At 43.7% G+C, this 20,076-nt stretch overlaps 1 protein-coding gene across 1 annotated transcript in view; it reads right to left on the reverse strand.

Annotated features, from left to right (window-relative positions):
* Window positions 1-5,564: 5,564 nt before the first annotated feature.
* The window catches only part of chrm4a (cholinergic receptor, muscarinic 4a), a gene marked incomplete at both ends in the record, with an annotated part of 76,358 nt that continues 61,846 nt past the window's right edge, over window positions 5,565-20,076 (reverse strand). The window contains 6 exons of the mRNA XM_080720488.1: window positions 5,565-5,810; window positions 7,014-7,292; window positions 7,468-7,557; window positions 8,159-8,366; window positions 9,133-9,287; window positions 10,203-10,795. Coding sequence (XP_080576614.1) covers window positions 5,565-5,810; window positions 7,014-7,292; window positions 7,468-7,557; window positions 8,159-8,366; window positions 9,133-9,287; window positions 10,203-10,795 — 1,571 coding nt within the window. The remainder of the gene's footprint in view (window positions 5,811-7,013; window positions 7,293-7,467; window positions 7,558-8,158; window positions 8,367-9,132; window positions 9,288-10,202; window positions 10,796-20,076) is intronic.

Consider the following 20,076-nt stretch of genomic DNA (forward strand, 5'->3'; position numbering starts at 1 on the left):
TCTCTCTCTCTCTCTCTCTGTGCTGTGTCACTTCTCATGTAGTCTCTCTCTACCCGCCCGATTCATTATTGTTCCGCTGTCAAATCACATGCAGTTAACAGTTAGTCCCTCGTCTAAAGACATTAGCCGACGGACTAATCGCATTACAGTACACACATCATAGTAAGAATAAGTTAATAACGGATTAGAGTTGGAGAGCCTATTCCAGAGAAGCCAAGATTTACTTTTTATTATTATTATAATTTTCTTCCCAGTTCACGTCCTTGCCCATTTTTGGGGGCACTGGAATTGGGGGCAAAATAACAACAACCTCAGCTTGAATGTCTGTCTGTTAATCAGCTTTTCTACTTGTGTTGTAGCCTGTCTCTGACTGAAGCCAAAAAGGACAAAAAGGTTTTTGGAAGCTTTTTAAAGTAGACATGGCGAGCTCCCATGATGTTTTAAATTCTTGACAATGTCTCTCTTTGGACTCATTTATTCTCCTTTGCATGATGGTGTCGCTTGCCAACACGATCAGTTCTTTTCGGCCTATTATGAATCGGGCTTTAGACTCACTTCTCCACAATCTCCAGTACTGGTGCAGTCGCAAAATGGATGTTTCATCGACAACAGCCACGCGTTGTACTGTAATAGACACGCATGGGTCATGTAACGCATTCGGGACGTGACAATCAGTCAAGTACAGAATGTCTTGTTTGTTCTGTGCTAAGGGAACACCGTGAATGTATTGTAACTTTCACTGAAACATATTCATGTGAAGGTGAGATTGATTGAATGTGGCAAATTATAAATATGAGTAAAAGTACATACTTAAAAGTAGTCAAAAAAATACAAAATATACACTTTCAATGTAATTAAAATATACTCATGGACAATAACTAATGCAGTTGTTGTTAACAATAACACCAGTTTTAATGTTATCCGCAAAGTTATCGTGCGTCTAATACAGACAGTCTTGTATAGTCTTTTTTTTTTTTTACAAGACTTTACTGTACAATTTTAGCATCTAAACGTCTTATGGCTTGGTACGGTCCCAGAAATCGAAATGAACAGGGGTTTCCTTAATTCCCTCTGGTCACTACCAGGATGAACTCTGAATGACATATTAACCCACTCGCCATTTCAACACTGTGTCTCTCTTTTGACTTTGGCATATAATACTTTATATTTATAGTTTCATAAAAGAAAAACACCAACAAAATAACATAACCCATTCTTCTTCTTTTGACAGGTTCTACACATGATGTCCTTTGAGAGTCTCGATCAATATGACTGTTTCTGTCCAACTTCGTATGGCGTGGGCAAGTGCAACTGCAACCCATAAAAAAACCCCGCTGTTGTAGACCAACAATTCATGTCCTAATCCGTCTTGGTTTGGCCGCGTAAAGTTTGACCGACTTAGTATCAACACGTTTCAGTGATCCATAAAGCTGTCAGTCTGAAAATCCCAATGAAATCTGCCCTCATCCTGGCGCGGCTTTTCTTGGGAGTCGGGATGGTAATGGTGTAATATATAATCCATGATCTATCATTCACAAATGTCTGCAGCGAGTCCTGGTTTGGAACAGAAAGGCTTATACCAAGTTGGTCAGGATTTGGCTTAGCGTTATAGTCCCATATGTCAACTGTCACCTTTGCAGTTTCAGTAGCTGCTGGCAAAATGGAGATAACGGCAAACATCTAGAGTCTGTATACCCGCCGGGCTGCTGTTTGGCAGCTAGCTTCCACCTGTGTCCCCAGGTGGGATACAGTGCGTTGGCTCAGTGGAACTGTTGGAAATGGATCAGTGTGTGCGTGCGTGTGTGTGTGTGCGAGCATGTTTGCACGTGTGTGCGGAGTCTGAGGAGGGGGAGGGGAGGAAAGTAGAAAAAAAAAGAAAGAGTCCACCGTATCGGCTTTGGAATTCTAAAGTCGTCCTGAAAACACATTTATGTTGGGAACAAGATACAGCTATAACCACGTGAACCCCAGCATGCCTATTCTAGAGAGAACATTTCTATTTGGCGAAGAGATTTGACGTAGACGGGAAAAAGCAATCCAAGTACAGTGTTAACTCAAGTCCATTTCTCTAAGACGAGGGGTTAAAATGACATTCATATCATATACAGTAGGGTTGATAATATCAACTTGATATAGGACCAGTTCTCCAAAAATGCTGAAATTCGTGTTCTGGGCTAAATCATTTAAGTAACAACAATTCCGGTGCCAGTACTGTTTTCGATAGTAATTTAACTTGTTGCTGTTTAAGAAATGACAGTATTTCCAGTATATCCTCTTAAACGGCTGAAATGCACTTTTTAACAGTTTTCCAGGGATTGTGCTTTGCAATATTTGAAAATATAAAGAAAAATTGTTGAAGAAGAAGAAGAAGAAGAATTAGAAGAAGGAAGAAAGAAAGAAAGAAAGAAAGAAAGAAAGAAAGAAAGAAAAGGCCAATTTCAGGATTCAGGGGGTTGGAGTTTCCTCTGGATTGACACTATGGCAGTGTTGTTGACGACAATGCTTAGTAGAGCAGAAAACCCCCTCGTTTTAGGATTTCTTTTCCCGTGATAAAGAATGCCCGTTCACTGCTTGGCATTTTATAGTCCTTGAAAACAGGGTGAGGGTCTATTGGGAATGTGTTCTTTCTCCGGGATGTTCTCATATTCTCTTTGTCCATTGCCTTAGAAGAGAGCATTTCAACATGAATAATATAACAAGAGGTTTTTCGGTCAGTTCAGTATTTGTGGTCCGTTGGAATCATTCCACACGCATTTGCACAAGTGGCAAAAGTGTGTTCAAACGTACAGTGTGCTCAGACGTATATTCAAACATCTCATTGGTGACTTGTCTTTTCAGTCACTGCTCTGTATTTTCGAGCCGAGTGCAATATTGTCCAAAACATCCTGAATTTGAGTGCCGGGGCTAACGGAGGGTATGGAGTCAGCACACAACCGGTGCTTGCTAATGCTGTATGCCAGTGGTTCTCAAAGTGGATTCCAGGGACTATTTGGGTTCCCTTAGGGGTGTCTAAATTGACCCAAACAAGTCTGTAACTCTGACAGTGTACAAATGGAACCAAATGGACCCTAACGGGTCCATTTGGTTGCATTTGTACACTGTCAGAATTAAGGGGAGACCTTGAAATGTAGAAGTTTGAGAAACACTGCTGTATGCTACCGCCACATTTCATATTGACTGTGATTTTCTGACGAGCAACAAATGGCAGCTTGGATTTCCATCACCCTCACTCGTCTTCATTCGGAAGGTCTTCATTCCTTCGCTCTGAGGGAGTGATCCTTCTGTTTGGGCTATGATAAGCTGCAGAACCGTGCTAAGCTGACAGAGCCGCATCATAAGCCCGGAGAGTCCCAGGGAGGATTCCCTCCTCGCCACTCTTTGGCTGATGGTTGAGTGTTTTCTTCTGAAAGTGGGAGAATCGGGGTGGATCCGTAAAAAACATGCATGAAATACCTTCCCTGTGGCTGTGCTGGAAACTCAAACCTCAAAAATAAAACCAACATTTCACTTGACGTTTGCACGTACACCTTGAGAAGATCTCACGAATGCCTTGATCAATTAGCTGTAATTAACTAATTAACCGTGGAAAGTCAGATACAGAATGGGCTGACTGGGCGGGTCAATCTAAAAGGGGGGGCTTCTTTCTAGAGTGACGGTGATAAACGACGCTGTTTCGTCCATCCACTGGAAGGTTTGTCATCCTGCCGCAGGCCGTTGCTCTTTGCCTGTCCGCTTCTGGACGTCTGTTTATTGAGGACCGGACGAGAGGGAAGGATATGAGAGACAGATGGGTGTGTGCCACAGATAGGGGGTTGGGGGTGCAGTGTGGGGGGGACTATCCTTGGAAATCCTTGGCTCCTTGCTCCTCTATTTCCATGCCCTACTTTCCCTTTCATAAGCCCATCAGTCCTTTTCCTAAAGCCCCTCCCCTTTGCACTTGCCCCCCTTCACTCTAATTCTCCTCCTCTTTCCCTTTCCCCACTTAATTCCCCCTATCGTGTCCTTCATCCTCTTTGCTTCACTTTTCCTCTTCTCCTCGTTACCTCTTCTTCATCAGCTTCTTCGTTCTACTCTGCTTTGTCCTCTTTCTCACGCGCAGCCATCCTTTGCTCTTTCTTCTCAAACTATGTCTAATTTTTACCATTCGTCTCTTGAACTATTCTTTCTCTCCAGCTCCTGCCTCTGCCATCAACCACCCAGTGTCATTCACCTATCCCCCGGCTCTCCTCTTTCTGCAGATAAGCTGGAGTTCCAGGGTCTCCCATCATCATCCAATTAGAGGCAAAACTGACTAACCGAATTGGTCAGTTAATCAGGAAAGGTTTTTGTGAATCACACTGATAATCCGTGGGTTTGAGCGTACAATTGGGGCGGATTACTCAACAGCTCAAATTTCATTTAAAGTTGTACTATGTAACTTTTTTTATAAAACAAATCTTAAAATTCTCCTAACTATTAAATCACAAAAGTTTTAGAAGATCCGCGCCGTGAATTTCAGCCTGTAAAGCCTTCTCTGTATGTAAACTGAGATCCTTGCCGTGGACCGGATCTCGCGCCAAAATTGCGTCATCACACTACCGGCCAATCACAGCGAGGGTTATACAACTGCCGGCCAATCACAGCGCATCTTGAAGTGGGGTCGCTATGGCAGCCATATTTGTTGTCGCCCGTTTGTACCATCCCTTCTCTAGGTAATTTCGCCTACCAGGCAGGGTGAAGGAGTCCGTATCTCTGGAATTACTGAACGCACAGGAACAAGGGACCCCTTAAAAGATAGATCTCAGCGAGGTGGAGGCAGACGCGGGGGTCTGAAGGTACGAAAAACGTCCGAAAGACGCGGACGCGACCGCGGTTTGCTATAGGGCTAATGACCACTAGTTGGGCATCTTACACAGTATGGCTTTAAATAAGGGGGATTTGTTATCTTTACCGAGGAAGCAGCCATCATTAACTCACTCAGTCCCAGCCCCCCCACCCACCCACACATCCATCCATCTCTCTGTCTCTGCATCGTCCTTCACTAGTGACCACTTATCAAACTCATCACTCCACAAATCCATCTCTCCGTCAGTTCACCTCCATCTCTCTCTCTCTCTCTCTCTCTCTCTCTCTCTCTCTCTCTCTCTCGCTCAGCACTGCTCTGATCCCGTCTCCCTTCCCCTCACTCCATTTTTCCACTCTGTTCGTCCTTTATCCTTCCCTCCTGCCGGCTAGGGCATCTCTCCATCGAAGGGGGATTTGTTTTTTGAATCTAAATGTGATAGGTGAAGGGGGTAGGGGCCTGATGTTAGTGTGGGCTAACAAGGAGGGAATCAACCACCATCAACTCCTTCAAAACACCCGTTCCATTCATCCGTCCATCATATCCACTTCCACCTGTCCATCTGTCCGTCCGTCCATCAATAAATCTGTCCATCGATTCCAAGTTCTTTCCGTCTTCCACTCGCCCTCAATCAATCTTCACCCCTCCCTCCTCCGCTCGTTAATGACTTAATCACTCAGCCGCCCCATCCCCCCTTCCATTCATCCCTCTGTCCCGCCCCCTCCGTCCTCTCCTACCCATCTCATCTTGTGCCTATGTTCTTGTACTGGCACAGCAGCAGGTTCTTGAACGTCTTCTTGAACGTGGCGTTGCAGAGAGCGTAGCACGCCGGGTTCACCGTGGAGTTGACGTAGCACAGCCAGTAGCCAATGGCCCACACCGTGTCGGGGACGCAGGAGTGGCAGAAGGTGGAGATCAGCACCATGACGTTGTAGGGCGTCCACGTGATGATGAAGGCCAGCAGGATGGCGAAGATGGTTTTGGTCACCTGTGGTGAAGGAGCAAAGATGAGTGTAAAAGCAGTGTTGATTTACCGTACAAAACCCTCAGCATTAACTCTCTCTCTCTGGTTTTATCTATTTTACTGTGCATATGATGTTTGTGATTTTATGCCCACAATGTTGACATTGAGTTGTGTTCCTCCTGGCTACAGAGAAATGCATATCGCGCGTTTGGTCAAAACGGCCTGTTTTCTATGGACCATAACTTATCACCACGCAAGTATTTTTTCTTCTCCGCATGAAAGAAAAGACTTTTGGCGGCCGTGAATCGGGACCCTCGCACACACAATGTGCATGCACCACGTGCACGTATAGCCGCTGAAAATCCTTGGCAGCTAATCTACATTAGTTATGGTAAAATGATGGCATTCAAAGTGTTAAAGTGCGAGTGAAAAATATATAGTTTAGTTACCTGTCTTCTCTCTCTTTCTTTATCCATTACCCAAACTCCCCATTTCCCCTGATCAGTAAATCCACCTTTCCCTAATCCTCCCCAACTCAACACACATGTTTCATGTCTGCAGGGGCGTCGCACCAAATTCTGGGCCCTGGGTACAAGGATTCACTGCGGGCCCCCCATGAATGAATGTTCTTCATAGGGGGAGGGGGTTTAACCCATTTAGACTGTGAACGCATTATTACGCATTATTTTGTGCTTTAAATATTGAAAAACATTTGTGCAAGTGTAACAGAGGTGATCCTAACCTCCCCACCCGTCTTCAAACCCGGGTCTCCCGCATGAAAGTCCAATATCTTAACCATTACTCCAAAGGGATATCCCTATGGAACGAGGGCAGATACTAGACTTTTGAGGCTTCAGGCTGGGGCTGCGACTCTCTCCGCCACACAAGTTTTTGAATATTTCAAATCCGTCTAAGGTTTTTTGAAAAAACCTATGTTTCTATGTCAGTGGTGCTCAAATCTTTTCATGTTTAGGACCCCCAAAAGGATATGTATTTGGCCACGGACCCTCATCTCAAAATATTTGAGACCCCCAGAAGCAAGATTTTAGTTCGCTTAAAAAATACATATATTCAAAGGCTCCTCCACCTTGGCCCTAACTCAGTTCCACTTTTCCCCCCCTTGTGACACCCCTGAATGTCTGTCCCTCCCTCCCTTCCTCCCTTCCTCCGTCCCTCCCTCTCTCCCTCCAGGCCTCCATCATCCCCTTCCCTGTTAGATCCTCCCACCTTCTTCTCCCTGGCAGCCATCTGTCTTTTCCTCTTCACTTGACTCCTGGCGATGCTCGCAAACTTCCTGGCCACCGTCTTTGGCCGGTTGATGGGGATTGAATGTTTCTCCCCGCCCTCCACGGGCGGGCAGATCTCTATGGCCGTGATGCACTCGTCCCCGGTCTGCTTTGTCACGATCTTTATCTTTGACCACTTGGAGGCGCCGCCCAATTTGGGGAGGGCGGGGTTTGTTGTGGTTGTGGTCGTCGTGTCAACGGGGGCGGGATTTGTGGCAGCCTGGAATGGAGTCAACAGAGGGCGTTTTTTGCAATGTTTTTGTGGTCAGCTAATGGCGATAAAATAGATGTTTGTTTCTACTTTTTAAGATTAAAGACTCATTTACATAATGCTCTACTTAACTGCCTCGTTAATTGAACTACTTTAATACTTGTTTTCTTGGACAGTTGCCTACCTCTGTCGTAGCATTGCTGTTGGCGTTCTCTTTTGGCTCCTTTGGCGCAATAAAAGCTGTGGACGAATCGTTGGAGCTCTCTTTCTCCTCCTAAACAGACAGGCAGGCAGATCACAGATGGAGGGAGAGAAGGGGAGAGAGATGTATTAATTGAGTTCCATGTTATTTGGCACACTCTTATCAGATTATCCAAATGATCTATAATTGTATGACTGTCTGTCTGTCTGTCCATCTAGTGCAGGGGTCGGCAACCTTTTTGACATGAAGTGCCATGTTTTAATTTTCTTGAAAAGTGTGCCATATCAACATTATTAAGTTTAATTATGAAACCACATCAAAATGTAATATTTCCAACTGATTTTGATTGTCCATATAGGCTATACATGACAACCTTTATTTTAACCTTTAGAAATATGTTCTTTCACACCATAATGTAATGATCATTTAATTTAGATGATCAATAACCCTCCTATCTCCCAGACTCCCTCCCAAGTCAGAGTCATCATTGTTGAATGAAAGTAGAATTATGTGCAGGATGTAATTTGTATATAGATGTGAGCGGACTTAATTTAACGGCTAAACATGTTTTTTTAATATTTAAATGTATTCCAGTGCGCCAGTGATCGCCCTCCACTGTGCCAATGTTGGCACCCGTGCCTAAGGTTTCCTACCCCTCTAGTGTCTACCATACCTGTGTGGGTCCAGGACTGGGCTGGGCCGGAGGCTCAGCTGGTATAGTTGGGGGGAGTGGTTCCTCCACCCTGCCGTTCTTCACCGTCTCCACGACGGTGCTGCCGGTGTCCATGCTGGGCTTGGGAGTTGACCGGGGACTCGCCTGGGGGCTGGTCTCATTGTTGTTGTTCTGTTTCAGCAGGTGACCCTTAAGCAGGCTGGGGGTTCTTGGAAGAAAATACATAAATAAGTAAAATATATATATATATTTTTTTAAATGTGACCATTTGCCAGCCTGTGACAGTCAGTTGTCTATGATCATATTTTTGATGTTCAACTCCAAATTTGGGCAAGGTCTGAGACCCGACTGAGACCCATTGCCTGCGTTATAACATTGTGGAAGTACTTCTTTGGCCTACAGCAGGGGTCTTCAACAGGGGGTCCTCAGAGTTACTACAGGGGGTCCTCCAAATCTTTGTGTGATAGAAACTTCTTTTCTCTTTTTTTATATTAACCACTTGAACCCTAGCGTCCATAATATATTCCGAGCCAAAAAAATCTGAGCCAAAAAAATCAGATCTACAAGCTCACAACGCCTCGCAGTGCGAGGCGTTGTGAGCTTGTAGATCGGCTATTTTCAGCAAAGAGGTTTGGTGTAGTGGGGAAAAAGAGCAGACTAAGTACATAGTGAAAGGTCAAGTTAATTAAGTATTGACGGTTCAAGTGGTTAAATATCTGAAATTGACATGAATCCAAAATATACTGAGGATAGTGCTGTCACACAATGACACTATATGGAATCTCTGAAAAGGTTGTGGGGGTCCCTGCTTCATCTCTCTCTCAACTAAGGGGTCCTTGGCCTGAAAACGTTGAAGACCCCTGGCCTACAGTGTACACAAGACATTTGGTGCTGCTCTATCCAGCGAGATTAGCTCAGAGAAAGACACACACAGACAAACAACGAAAACAATCTGATCCTTATGACGCTCTTACTTTATTCCTTTCTTCTCCTTCTTCTCTGGTTTTTGTTTGGAGACCCGACTCCTGGAGGCCAGGGAGATGTGGATGTAGAGGACAGTCATTATGATGACCGGCAGGTAGAACGCTGCGATAGCCGTGCCAAATGTTACCGCTGGATTGGACAGGAACTGAATGGGGCGGGGCAAGAGTAGTACAATGAAAGAATACATAACAAACAATTAAAGGTCTGTATAGTAGATCACTGGTTCCCAAACAGTGGGTCGGGACCCATTTGTGGGTCGTGGACAAATTTGTATGGGTCCCTTCGTTTTTGGTTTCCTATATTTTGTTTTTAATTATTATTATTTCAAAACTTTTTCAAAAAACTAAAAGCTGAGATTTTTCATGACAAAAAAAAGGAATTCTAAGTAATGTCATTAATAAATAAAAGAAAAATCTAAGAAATGCCATAATTTAGAAAAAAAATGTCTAAGAAGTAGTGAAAATAGCCCATCTACAAGCTCACAACGGACGTGTTGTGAGCTTATAGATCTGCTGTTTTCACTAGTTTGGGTCCCGGGCAAACGTCCTATTTCGCTTTTGGGTCTTTTCTAAATGTATTTTGTATTTGCATACTTATTGTGCCTTGTTATGTCAGTATAGTTGATGTTGATGTTGATGTTTGATGTTTGGGGACTATGGACGAAAATTTGCATCTTGCTAAATCCGATGTATTTACATTGCTTTGTGTAATATTCATGAATATGCATTGTCCCTTCGAAAAAAACAAATAAAAGAAAATAAATTAAAATTTTAAAGGGAACCACTGTACTATAGATAGACATAAAATGTCTTCTTTATATCGTTGTTGTTGGGTAGAAACCTTGTATCTCCAAAACCGTTCCTTTTGTATTTATCATTTTAAAAATGATTTAAACTAGTGAAAACAGCCGAAGATTGGCTGTTTTCACTACTTTTATGCAACGGCCTTGTATGAAGAAGAAGGACTTTACTTTGCGAAAAATATAAACATTTGAAACTTGGAGATACGAGGTTTCTGCCCGACAGTGACGATATACAGGACAGAGAGACAGCAGTTTTACCTGTATATAGCACTCTCCTTCTGGTACCGTTCTCTCTCCAACAATGAACTGCCAAAACAAGATGGCCGGTGCCCAGAGTATGAATGACAGAATCCAAGCCCCGGCGATCATCAAGCCCGCCATCTTGGTCGTCCTTCTCGCCGGATAGGTCAGGGGCTTCGTCACGCAGAAATACCGATCGAAGCTGATTATCAATAGATTCATCACGGACGCATTCGAGACGACGTAGTCCAGGGCCAGCCACAGATCGCAGACCACGGGCCCGAGCGGCCAGTAGCCGACTATGATGTAGACTGTGTACAAATTCATGCTGAAGACGCCGATTATCAAGTCGGCGCACGCCAGCGAAAACAGGAAATAGTTGTTGACAGTCTGTAGGTGGCGGTTTACTTTGATGGACATCATGACTAGGATGTTCCCGGTGACCGTGACGAAGCTCAGCGATCCCGTGACCAGAGCGATGAAAAACATCTCCACGGCCTTGTAAGGGCTTCCGGACAGCCCCGTGCTTTGCTGACAGGGCATCGATTCGTTGCCGACGCCATCGCAGGAGCTGTTGGTGAACGGGTCGGCCGATTGGTTGATGAAGGAGCCTGAGGAACCAAAAACAAAACAAAAAAAACGGGGGTTAGACATTTTTGGGCTGTGTTCCTGGAGCAATGGACTCACACACTCATCCACCCTGGAAATGTAACTCAACCTTCTACATAGCAATGCCTTGTTTATGAGATCTGTATGAGTGAGTAAGTGTAAGATTAAAGAGGCGGTGCCACAGTTTTGTACTTTTTCTGGTTTCCATGTGTCTAGGAGGTTGACAGTATTTCATTAGATCCCTGGGTGTGGATGTTATGAGCAATTATGTATTCCTTTTGTATTTTGGGTTTCTTCCTCGAGGCTGCAACCTTATGGGTCAAAAGTGCCGATCCCAAAACACAGATAGAGTGACATCATATAATCATCCCCTCCCCTTTTACCATTGACCCAACACTGTGGGTGTGGCTAACTTCAGCTGGGTCACCACCCACCTGGACAACCAGGCATACTTAATGAACTGGTGGGTGTGGGCACATAAAAACCTAATTTTAACTCTTTCCGTACACTCTTTTGGAAAAAATCCTCCTCCTAGTATAATCATAATACCGGATAATCATGTTTTAGGGGGGAAATAAATCATGGCACTGCATCTTTAAGGTTTGAGGAAAGCTGTTAAAGTGAGAAATGTCCAATGGATGTTTGAGCTCCCTTCACTTTGATTGTGCATAATGCTAGTGTAGGTTTCAGTACCATAGTTGAGTTTTTATTCCAAGTTTAAGGCATTCAAATTGAATGTAATTAGGCTATCAGGAGTTACAGCTTCTCATCAACATGAAACATCCCAGGGACACTCCGAAACCTGGGCTGTCAACATCTTGATACAGTACTTCATAAAATGCTGACTTTTTATAGATAGAACTTTTCATCTGACAGCAATAATTTGCTTCTTAATCTCAGTACCTACAGGCAGAGCTACAGGAAATCCATGGGAATGCCATTAAAGCTCTATTGTTCAATTTGGCTGACACTTCATTTCCACTGCAAATGTCAGCCATGTGATATAGAGTTCCCAACTGATATTACGCTGATTTTCCAACAAAGCAGAGTAATATCAGATGACCACATTGTCACATTCAGACATCAAGGCAACGATTGAAGTTATCCTATGCATGTAGGTTGCAGCATGTAGATTGCAGCTGAAACTGAATGCCTGTGTAATGTTAAATTGGAACCATTAAATACTTTTATGCTGAGATTAGTTATTATGTTTTAATTAATGTGTTATTCTGTATTTAAAAAAGCCCACTAAGAAAGTAGTGTTGTTATTTTTATAGTACACCAGTAAGACGCCTAAGGGCGAAAAGCGGCGTCGCCCTAAAGGGCGAGGTCGCGCCATCTGTCTTGGCCATATGGATTCTGTGAGTGTGGTTCTCCTAACAGGGCATCATCTGGGATACGTATACAATCCCTTTTATGCCCATATACAGTATGGAGATCCCTAACAGAATCCCTTTAATGCCCATATATGGAGATCCCTGCTCTGAGTATCTGATATCACTGTGATGTCACCTGTTTATGCCCATATGTGGAGATCCCTGCTCTGAGTATCTGACATCACAGTGATGTGCCAGGGGAACCACAGTGTCAGGTGTATCAACAGAAAAGACTGTTAAGAGTGGTTCCGCTGACATCACAGTGACACCAGAGCATGATGTCAGAGCGACAAACCCAAAGGCTGTAAAAAAGTGTACACGTCCAGACACGGACAAGCTGTGCCGTTTCTCATAGTAAACTTGCTCCCTGCGGTCGCAATAAACTAATCAAACAAACAATAAAAATCACACCCAATGTGAAGTGAGCAGTGGTCGTGCTTGCATAACATCTTCAGACTAGGATAGGTCTAGGATGTAATTGGTGATGTAATACAGGCTACACACACACACACACACATTGCTATGGCAAAACGCTGAGGAAAACACATTGCTATGGCAAAACACTGAGGAAAAGTGGCTACAGACACACGCACAGCCAATCTAGGGAGCGCTCAAAAATAAAATAAAAAGAAAACATTATTTTCCATATAAAAATACATATTTCAAAGTATTTTGCCAGCGTTTCTGCCTCATTGGACGCCTAAGTGGAGAAAGGTAGGGAACCATAGAGTTAATGAAGCAGAGTGGGGCCCCATGCTGTCTCAAGTAGCAATGAGCCCATATGTGGTAAATGTGTCTTAAATGGCCACGGCCCGCAGATGGCCCTGAAATATCCCCTTCAGTATGCAGAAAGACAGCACAAAATAACAAGACTGTTTCCAGCAACGGGATATCACAGGCCTCCAGGCACGTGCACACATACAGTAGACATCAAAGGGGGGCTTGAGCCCCTGCTCTTTTTACCCGCCAGTAAAAACGTGCCCTCTCCAGACCATGAATGCCGTTTTCACTATGGTGAAAGGAATGCAAATACCCCCCTTTCCATGCCATACCGGAAGGCAGCATTCATGAGAATTGCCTTGTCCAAACTCTCCTGAACTTGAATGCAGCATCTTATGTTGAAAGTATTGCCCTCTCTGTGTAGAAATCCATGTTACGCCACATCTCCAGTATTCATTTGATTATGCTTAGTTCAGTGTGGTATCAATACTGAAAATAGCCTACCTCTAAGCTCACAACGCGTCGCGCTGGGACGCGCAGTGAGGTTGGAGCTCTGCTATTTTCAATATTTTCACCAAAGGCCCTTTTAGAATATTTCAGCCCCTGCCTCTCTAACATTCTCTGCACGACCCTGCAGGCCTCCCTAAAACATGAACTTACAAGGTACAACAACCCATCCCGGGGGGGCAGGGGTTCTTACAGAGAATCGAGCTCGCTTCTTAAAATCTGCAGGGTTTGTACAGGGTGGTACAGTGGTGACATGAATTCTTCAACGTTTTCAGGCCAAGGACCCCTTAGTTAAGAGAGAGATGAAGCAGGGACCCCCACAACCTTTTCATAGATTTCATATAGTTTCATTGTTTGACAGCACAATCATCATGTTTTTTTTTTATTCATGTCAATTTGTGTTTTCAGATATTTAACCACTTGTCATTACCTAATAAACTTGACCTTTTACTCTGTACTTAGTCTGCTCTTTTTCCCCTCTACACCAAACCTCTTTGCCAAAAATAGCCGATCTACAAGCTCACAACGCCTCGCAGTGCGAGGCGTTGTGAGCTTGTAGATCTGCTATTTTTGGCTAAAGTTCTCCGAATATGGACGCTAGGTGGTCAAGTGGTTATTATAAAAAAGGGGGAAAAAACAAGTTTCTATCACACAAAGATACAATGATTTAGAGGACCTCCTGTAGTAACTCTGAGGACCCCCTAGGGGTCCCGGACCCCCTGTTGAAGACCCCTGTTTTAGGTACTAATTGGGCCAATGGAACATTAGTATTTCCCTTATATTGTATGGGGTTTTGGCAGCTCTTATACAATGTTATGCAACTTCTCAGTGGGATTCTAGGGTGTGTGGGTGTTGTAGATGCTGCTAACACAATGTCAAGAGAGCCGTATCCAATAGGTAATCAAGCAATAAAGTGATTATATTTTGTAATAATGTGGTTTGTAATCTCTGGCAACTCCTTTTGAGAAATGAGCATAAGGGAGCCCTAAGCAGTGACAAGCGCAGAACCCATTCAAATGGGCTTTGCAAACATAATACTGTTTGAAATCCATCCAAAGGGCCCTGCGCATGAAAATGATATAAAATATTTCCATGCATCTTTCACAAAGAACCTGTCTTTATCTTCCTTCCTTTTATCTTCATGTTTGCAAAAGAAAGATATTGTAACATGCAGGCTGAAACATGCAGTGAAGTTTAAGTGTTTCAGGCTGGCATACTTTAGTGCCATTAACAATTCTATGCAACCTCGTCTAGAGACGTAAGACATTCACAGACAGCACTAAAGGTAACTCTTAAACGCACATATTCAGACACGATTTGCCGCCGGAAAGCGTCTGCTGCTGACATGGTCGATATAGGGCTGTCGGAACCCGTCAATGAAAAACTGAACATGCTTGTTTTTTTTTGCAGTCGGTGGTGATGTGGTGGTAAATCCTCCACTCTAGTAAGCCAGTAAGCCAGAGACATTTTCCCGTCGCACATTTTAACTAAATACCTATTCTCAATCTCAACTCTCAGTTCCTGTACCAATGGACTCCAAAGCAAAGCTAGTTATGGAGTGAAACAAGCGACCAGGTCTATGAAAACAAGCTTAAAAGAAGCGACCATTTTCACCACTTGAGCTATATCGCATTAGCTATTTTCTAAAAGAATGTTGAAAGCAAGGCCAAATAAGCAACTACACTTCAGAAACAAGCCCAAATAAAAGCAATCCGCAACTAGTGACTTTACAGGAAAACAAGACCAAAGTCGCTTATAATGAGCAGACCTGGCAAATCTGGCAACACTGCCAAACCAGCGTACCGAGCTGGTGTCGTCTGAATGCAGCAGACTACAACAGACTAGCAGTTTGGAGCCGTTGGAAGTAGTCTGTTTGGTGGGAAGACTCCTTAACTCAACTAGCCAAAATGATGAAAAACATCATTTCAGAATCTCTTGCAGATTACTACATGTTTAACTCCACAAAAGACCTTCTAGACCTCTCTTTTTACCCAAAGTCCAATCTACAAGCTCATAATGCATTGAAAGCTTATAGATTTATTTGTTTGCCTACTTCGGCTGTATGTACTGCCTGTTATGAGTATGATATGCCCAGAATAGGCATGCCAAGATTCAGGTTAATTCATCTCTGCCACTGTATGCCTTGTGATGAACTGAGGGAAGTCTTGTATGGTCAATCAATAATTAAGATAGATAGTGAATTGTTCAGCAGCATTGACTATCATTGTAGTTCCTTGCTGGAATATCTGATTGCAATAAATAATATTCAAGCGAGTACACAAGAATCATGTTTTCATTACTTTGCTACAACAAAGTATTTTTCAATAGGAAAATCCATACGCACGCACCCACACATACACATGTACAAGCATGCACGCACGACACACAGGAGGGAATCTGTGTGTGGGAAGTCGGTGTGGTATACGCGGATGCGTATGTCGACACATTCGCCTGTATACTGTTTTTGAGTTGCAAAAATGGCAAGAGCGTAAGCAATCCTTTTGTTATAGTGACACAACACGATTTGGAATTGCTATGGCCTTCTGAATCCCCAACATTTGCCTCTTTACAGACATCAAATACGTACAGAAACCTCTCACATCCTCAAAGTGCAGGAAAATCACACGTTACATTTTCACTTTCTGCCGCTCCATTAATAATCCAGCATGCAAACAAAGCCGTAGGGATGCAACAGCGCATCAACAGGTGCCACCGTGACGTCTGAATGCATGGCTTCAACAGCCAGTCTTTTACAGTTATATGGCTTTATAGCACAAGACTTTTTGACTGTACTGCACGGAGGTATCTCTGCCAAGAGTCACATGTATATTAAATTGACTATGTCTACCCATTCATTTTACATCAAACGCATGCGCGCACTCAAACGTGCAAAGACACACACACACACACACACACACACACACACACACACACACACACGCATACAATATCACACACAGACAGAGCTTGCCAGCTGCTCAGCCATTCCCATACACAGTAGATTAGAGAGCGAGAGAGAGAGAAGAAAAGCGAGAAAAGAAAACAGAAGACGGCGATGAAGAGAAAGAAAAAAGGAGAGGGATTCATTAAACATGCATGTTTTCTGCAGTGCTTGAATCATGCATGTGTATCCTGTATCTGTCAGACCAGATAGGGCTTGTCACGCAAAGCTCCCTGTTGACAGGGCAGTGTTAGATTGCATTTAGCTTTTAAATAATGGACCCTGGGAATATGTGGACGGGAATAATCACCCATACAGAACACAGCCCTGATAGTCATTACCCCGGCCCATCCCACGAGGGGGGGGAAGCGGTCCTCTCCCATTTGGCCGCCTTTTTTCTTCTTTAATTTATTGAGACTGGTGAGTAGGGAAGATGAGAGGGGAGAGAGAGTGTCAGGAGAGACGCCTCTGCTGGGATTCAATCCTAAGCCTGCAGTGATACGATGCGTAATGTACGCAGGGGCGTCACAAGGGGTTGGGAAAGTAGGGCCCAAGGTGGAGGGGCCTTAATTATTTAGCTATTGAAAAATAGCAGATTTACAAGCTCACAGCGCAGCACTTGGTGCCGAGCCTCAAATGTAGCTTCTGGGGGGGGGGGGGGGGGGGGGCTGGAATTAAATATTTTGAGATGGGGGTCCGTGGCCAAATACATATAATTTTGGGGGTCCTTCACGTGAAAAGGTGTGAGCACCACTGAGCATAGAAACATAGGTTTTTCAAAAAACCTTAGAAGGATTTGAAATATTCAAAGACTTGCACAAATTGTCATGATTTTTCAAAAATAGTGCGACGCCCCTGTCTGCTGGGATTCAATCCTAAGCCTGCAGTGATACGGTACGTTAATGTATGCTCCAGAGACGAGGGTGGCGCTTAACTTCTATATGGTACTGTACATAGTGTACTACAAAATAATGATGATCCCCCACCCACCCTAAAAAAAAGCCACCCTGAATCTTTTGATCCTTTTTGTTTCTTATAGCAAACACCCGTGTAAGTGTAACAGAAAGCCAGCCTTTCAAGAGACAAAAAATAAAGAAAAAACCCAAAGCATGGTTTGATCCTTTTCATTGAACCACATGGAGATGAGATCAGCACTGATCATTGCAGAAATAATGCCAAAAGTTCCCCCCACCCATCAAACTGTACAGTAATATGTTCCACATCAAAAGAGACAGAGGGGGGAATATGAAAACCATGAATATGATTCCAGCCGAGCGGGCGCAGCTCACAGGGGCCATCATTTGTCTAAATATATCCCTTGACATTGAAGTTCAGATTGCTTTCAAGATCCCGGGTTCTTGTGAGATGCATCCTTCCACTTGGATCACTTTGAAGCCGCCGAGACATGCGTACAGGGTTTCTGACATGTTTGCCTTCAACACGTACGCAGCCTCTCTTCCTGCTCCTCTTTCCTCAAGCCCTTCCCTCCTTCCATTCCTCGCTTCTTCATCTTCTTCGTTTTCCTTCCCTACCCGCTCGCCTTCTTTGCGTCCACCACCTCCCATCGACTCCCTTATTTATGTCTGTGGCACACACTCCTGCATGAGTCCCGACACACTGTGTTGTTGACACAATCCCGCCGGCGATGTACAGTAAAGTCAGAAAAGCTATCTGGTGCTGCTCTTGGCTCTCAAAGGAGTGTCAACATATGTGTCCGTCCGTCAACCCTTCTTTTATTATTTATCACCCTGTCTTTCTTTTTTCCGTTCCACAAGACTGGGGGCGACACTCTCGACAGGCCATTCGATCGGCTTCAACCCTGCACTTGTCTCCAGGCCTGGTGTTTCATCCATTCTCCTTGACTACAGTCACTTGCAGGGCGGCACACCTTTGTTTTGTGTTCTACGGCAAGGGTTCTCAAACTTTGCTGGCGGTGACCCCCTCCAGAATAATCATGTTTTAACAGGGGACTCACCCACCCTGACAAGCACTTGGAATTGTAGGAGTTGAGCCATTACATTGTCATGACTCGGTTCCATATATTGTAAAAATAGCCGATCTATAAGCTCACAACACTTTGTCTATAGTTGGTTGGTTACCTTTGAGTGTAATGGTCGAATTAGTTTATGGTTGCTTTCTTTTTTAGAGGTATTAAAAAGGTCTTAAAACAAAGTCCTACGCTTATAGTGTATGTTATTTGTTTACTGTTGAGTGAGAAAACATATAATATGATGAAATAATTTGGTAATTTGGGGACAATTCACCCTTTGTCAGCCTTCTGATTGGTCCCTGAATGACCAACCAGCATGCTCGTTCTGCCTTGTCCCGCCCTGGTTCTGCCTTTTTTTATGTCGAATTAGCTAAAAATTATTTTCACTGTACTGCACCTGAGAGGCTCCTTTTTACTGAAACCAAGTTTAAAATGAGAATTGAATACACAAAATAACAATAAGAAGCAACTGAATTTCAATGGTAGTGGATGGAGAGAATGTGCTTTTGTCCCACCAAGACACAGCAACCAATGGGTGCGAAGAGGGGCGGGACAACGGGCAGGACTTGACAAAGGGTGAATTGTTTTGTTCTACAGACTCTGATCCGATGAGAGCGAGAAAGCAGGGAGCCACTGTCAACAGCTGGATCCCACTGTGTCACGTCAAACTCACGGATGCGGGGAAACAGAGAGAAGACAAGAGATAGAGGGTGAGGAGCGGGAAACGAAAGGAAGGGAATGGGCGAGGGAGAGGATATACAGTAGGGAAGGAGAGATAGAAAAGGGTGTAATCAGGGGTGTCACAAGGGGGGGTAAGTGGGACTGAGTTACTAGGGCCCAAAGTGGAGGGGCCTTAATTATATTGAAAAATAGCAGATATACAAGCTCACAGCACGGCACCGAGTGCCGCACTGTGAGCTTGTATATCTGCTATTTTTGAAAAGTCGTGAAAATGTGTGCAAATCTTTGAATATAGGCCTACGTACTTTTTAAGCGAACATTAATTTTGTAACTCAAATTTTGCTTCTGGGGGGTCCCTGGAACTAAATATTTTGAGATGGGGGTCTGTGGCCAAATACATATGATTTTGGGGGTCCTTCACATGAAAGGGTTTGACATAGACATAGGAACATAGTTTTTTTTTAAAAAAAACCTTGAAAGGATTTGAAATATTCAGACTCGGCACACATTTTCACGATTTTTTCAAAATAGCAGATCTACATATATCTGCTATTTTTCAATAGTTAAAGGACAAAATGTACGTCAGTGAATCCTTGTACCCAGGGCCCAGAATTTGGTGTGACACCCCTGGGTGGAATGGTGTGTGACTGGATGACAAGAGAGATGAGGAGATTGAGTGAATTCAAGGAGGATTTGGACTACATTCATCTGTTCTGCTGTGCTGTATTTGCCACACTTCTTTCCTCTTATCGTACCGTGCCGTGTGCACACATTACACTTTTTGTAAATATCTCTTTTGTGAACATTTATAAATCCCTATCCCACATTTCGTATGTGGGATAGGTGCATAGGTGTATGTTGGAAAGTCTGCATGTACGTTGTGATATGCTGTAGTCTGAATTTTCCCACATATACAGTATGTCCTGTATAATATTTTTCCTTTTTTTGTCCTTTGCAGTAGGGCATGCAGAGATTTGCCCATTCTGTGTAAAGTAGAATGGTCTCCATATTCTAAATTCACTCATACACATAGGCTATATTGCACAGATTCTGTACGGAAGTGCATTA

Source organism: Nannobrachium achirus (genome assembly GCF_963921795.1).
Source record: "Nannobrachium achirus genome assembly, chromosome: 24".
Taxonomy (NCBI): Eukaryota; Metazoa; Chordata; class Actinopteri; order Myctophiformes; family Myctophidae; genus Nannobrachium; species Nannobrachium achirus.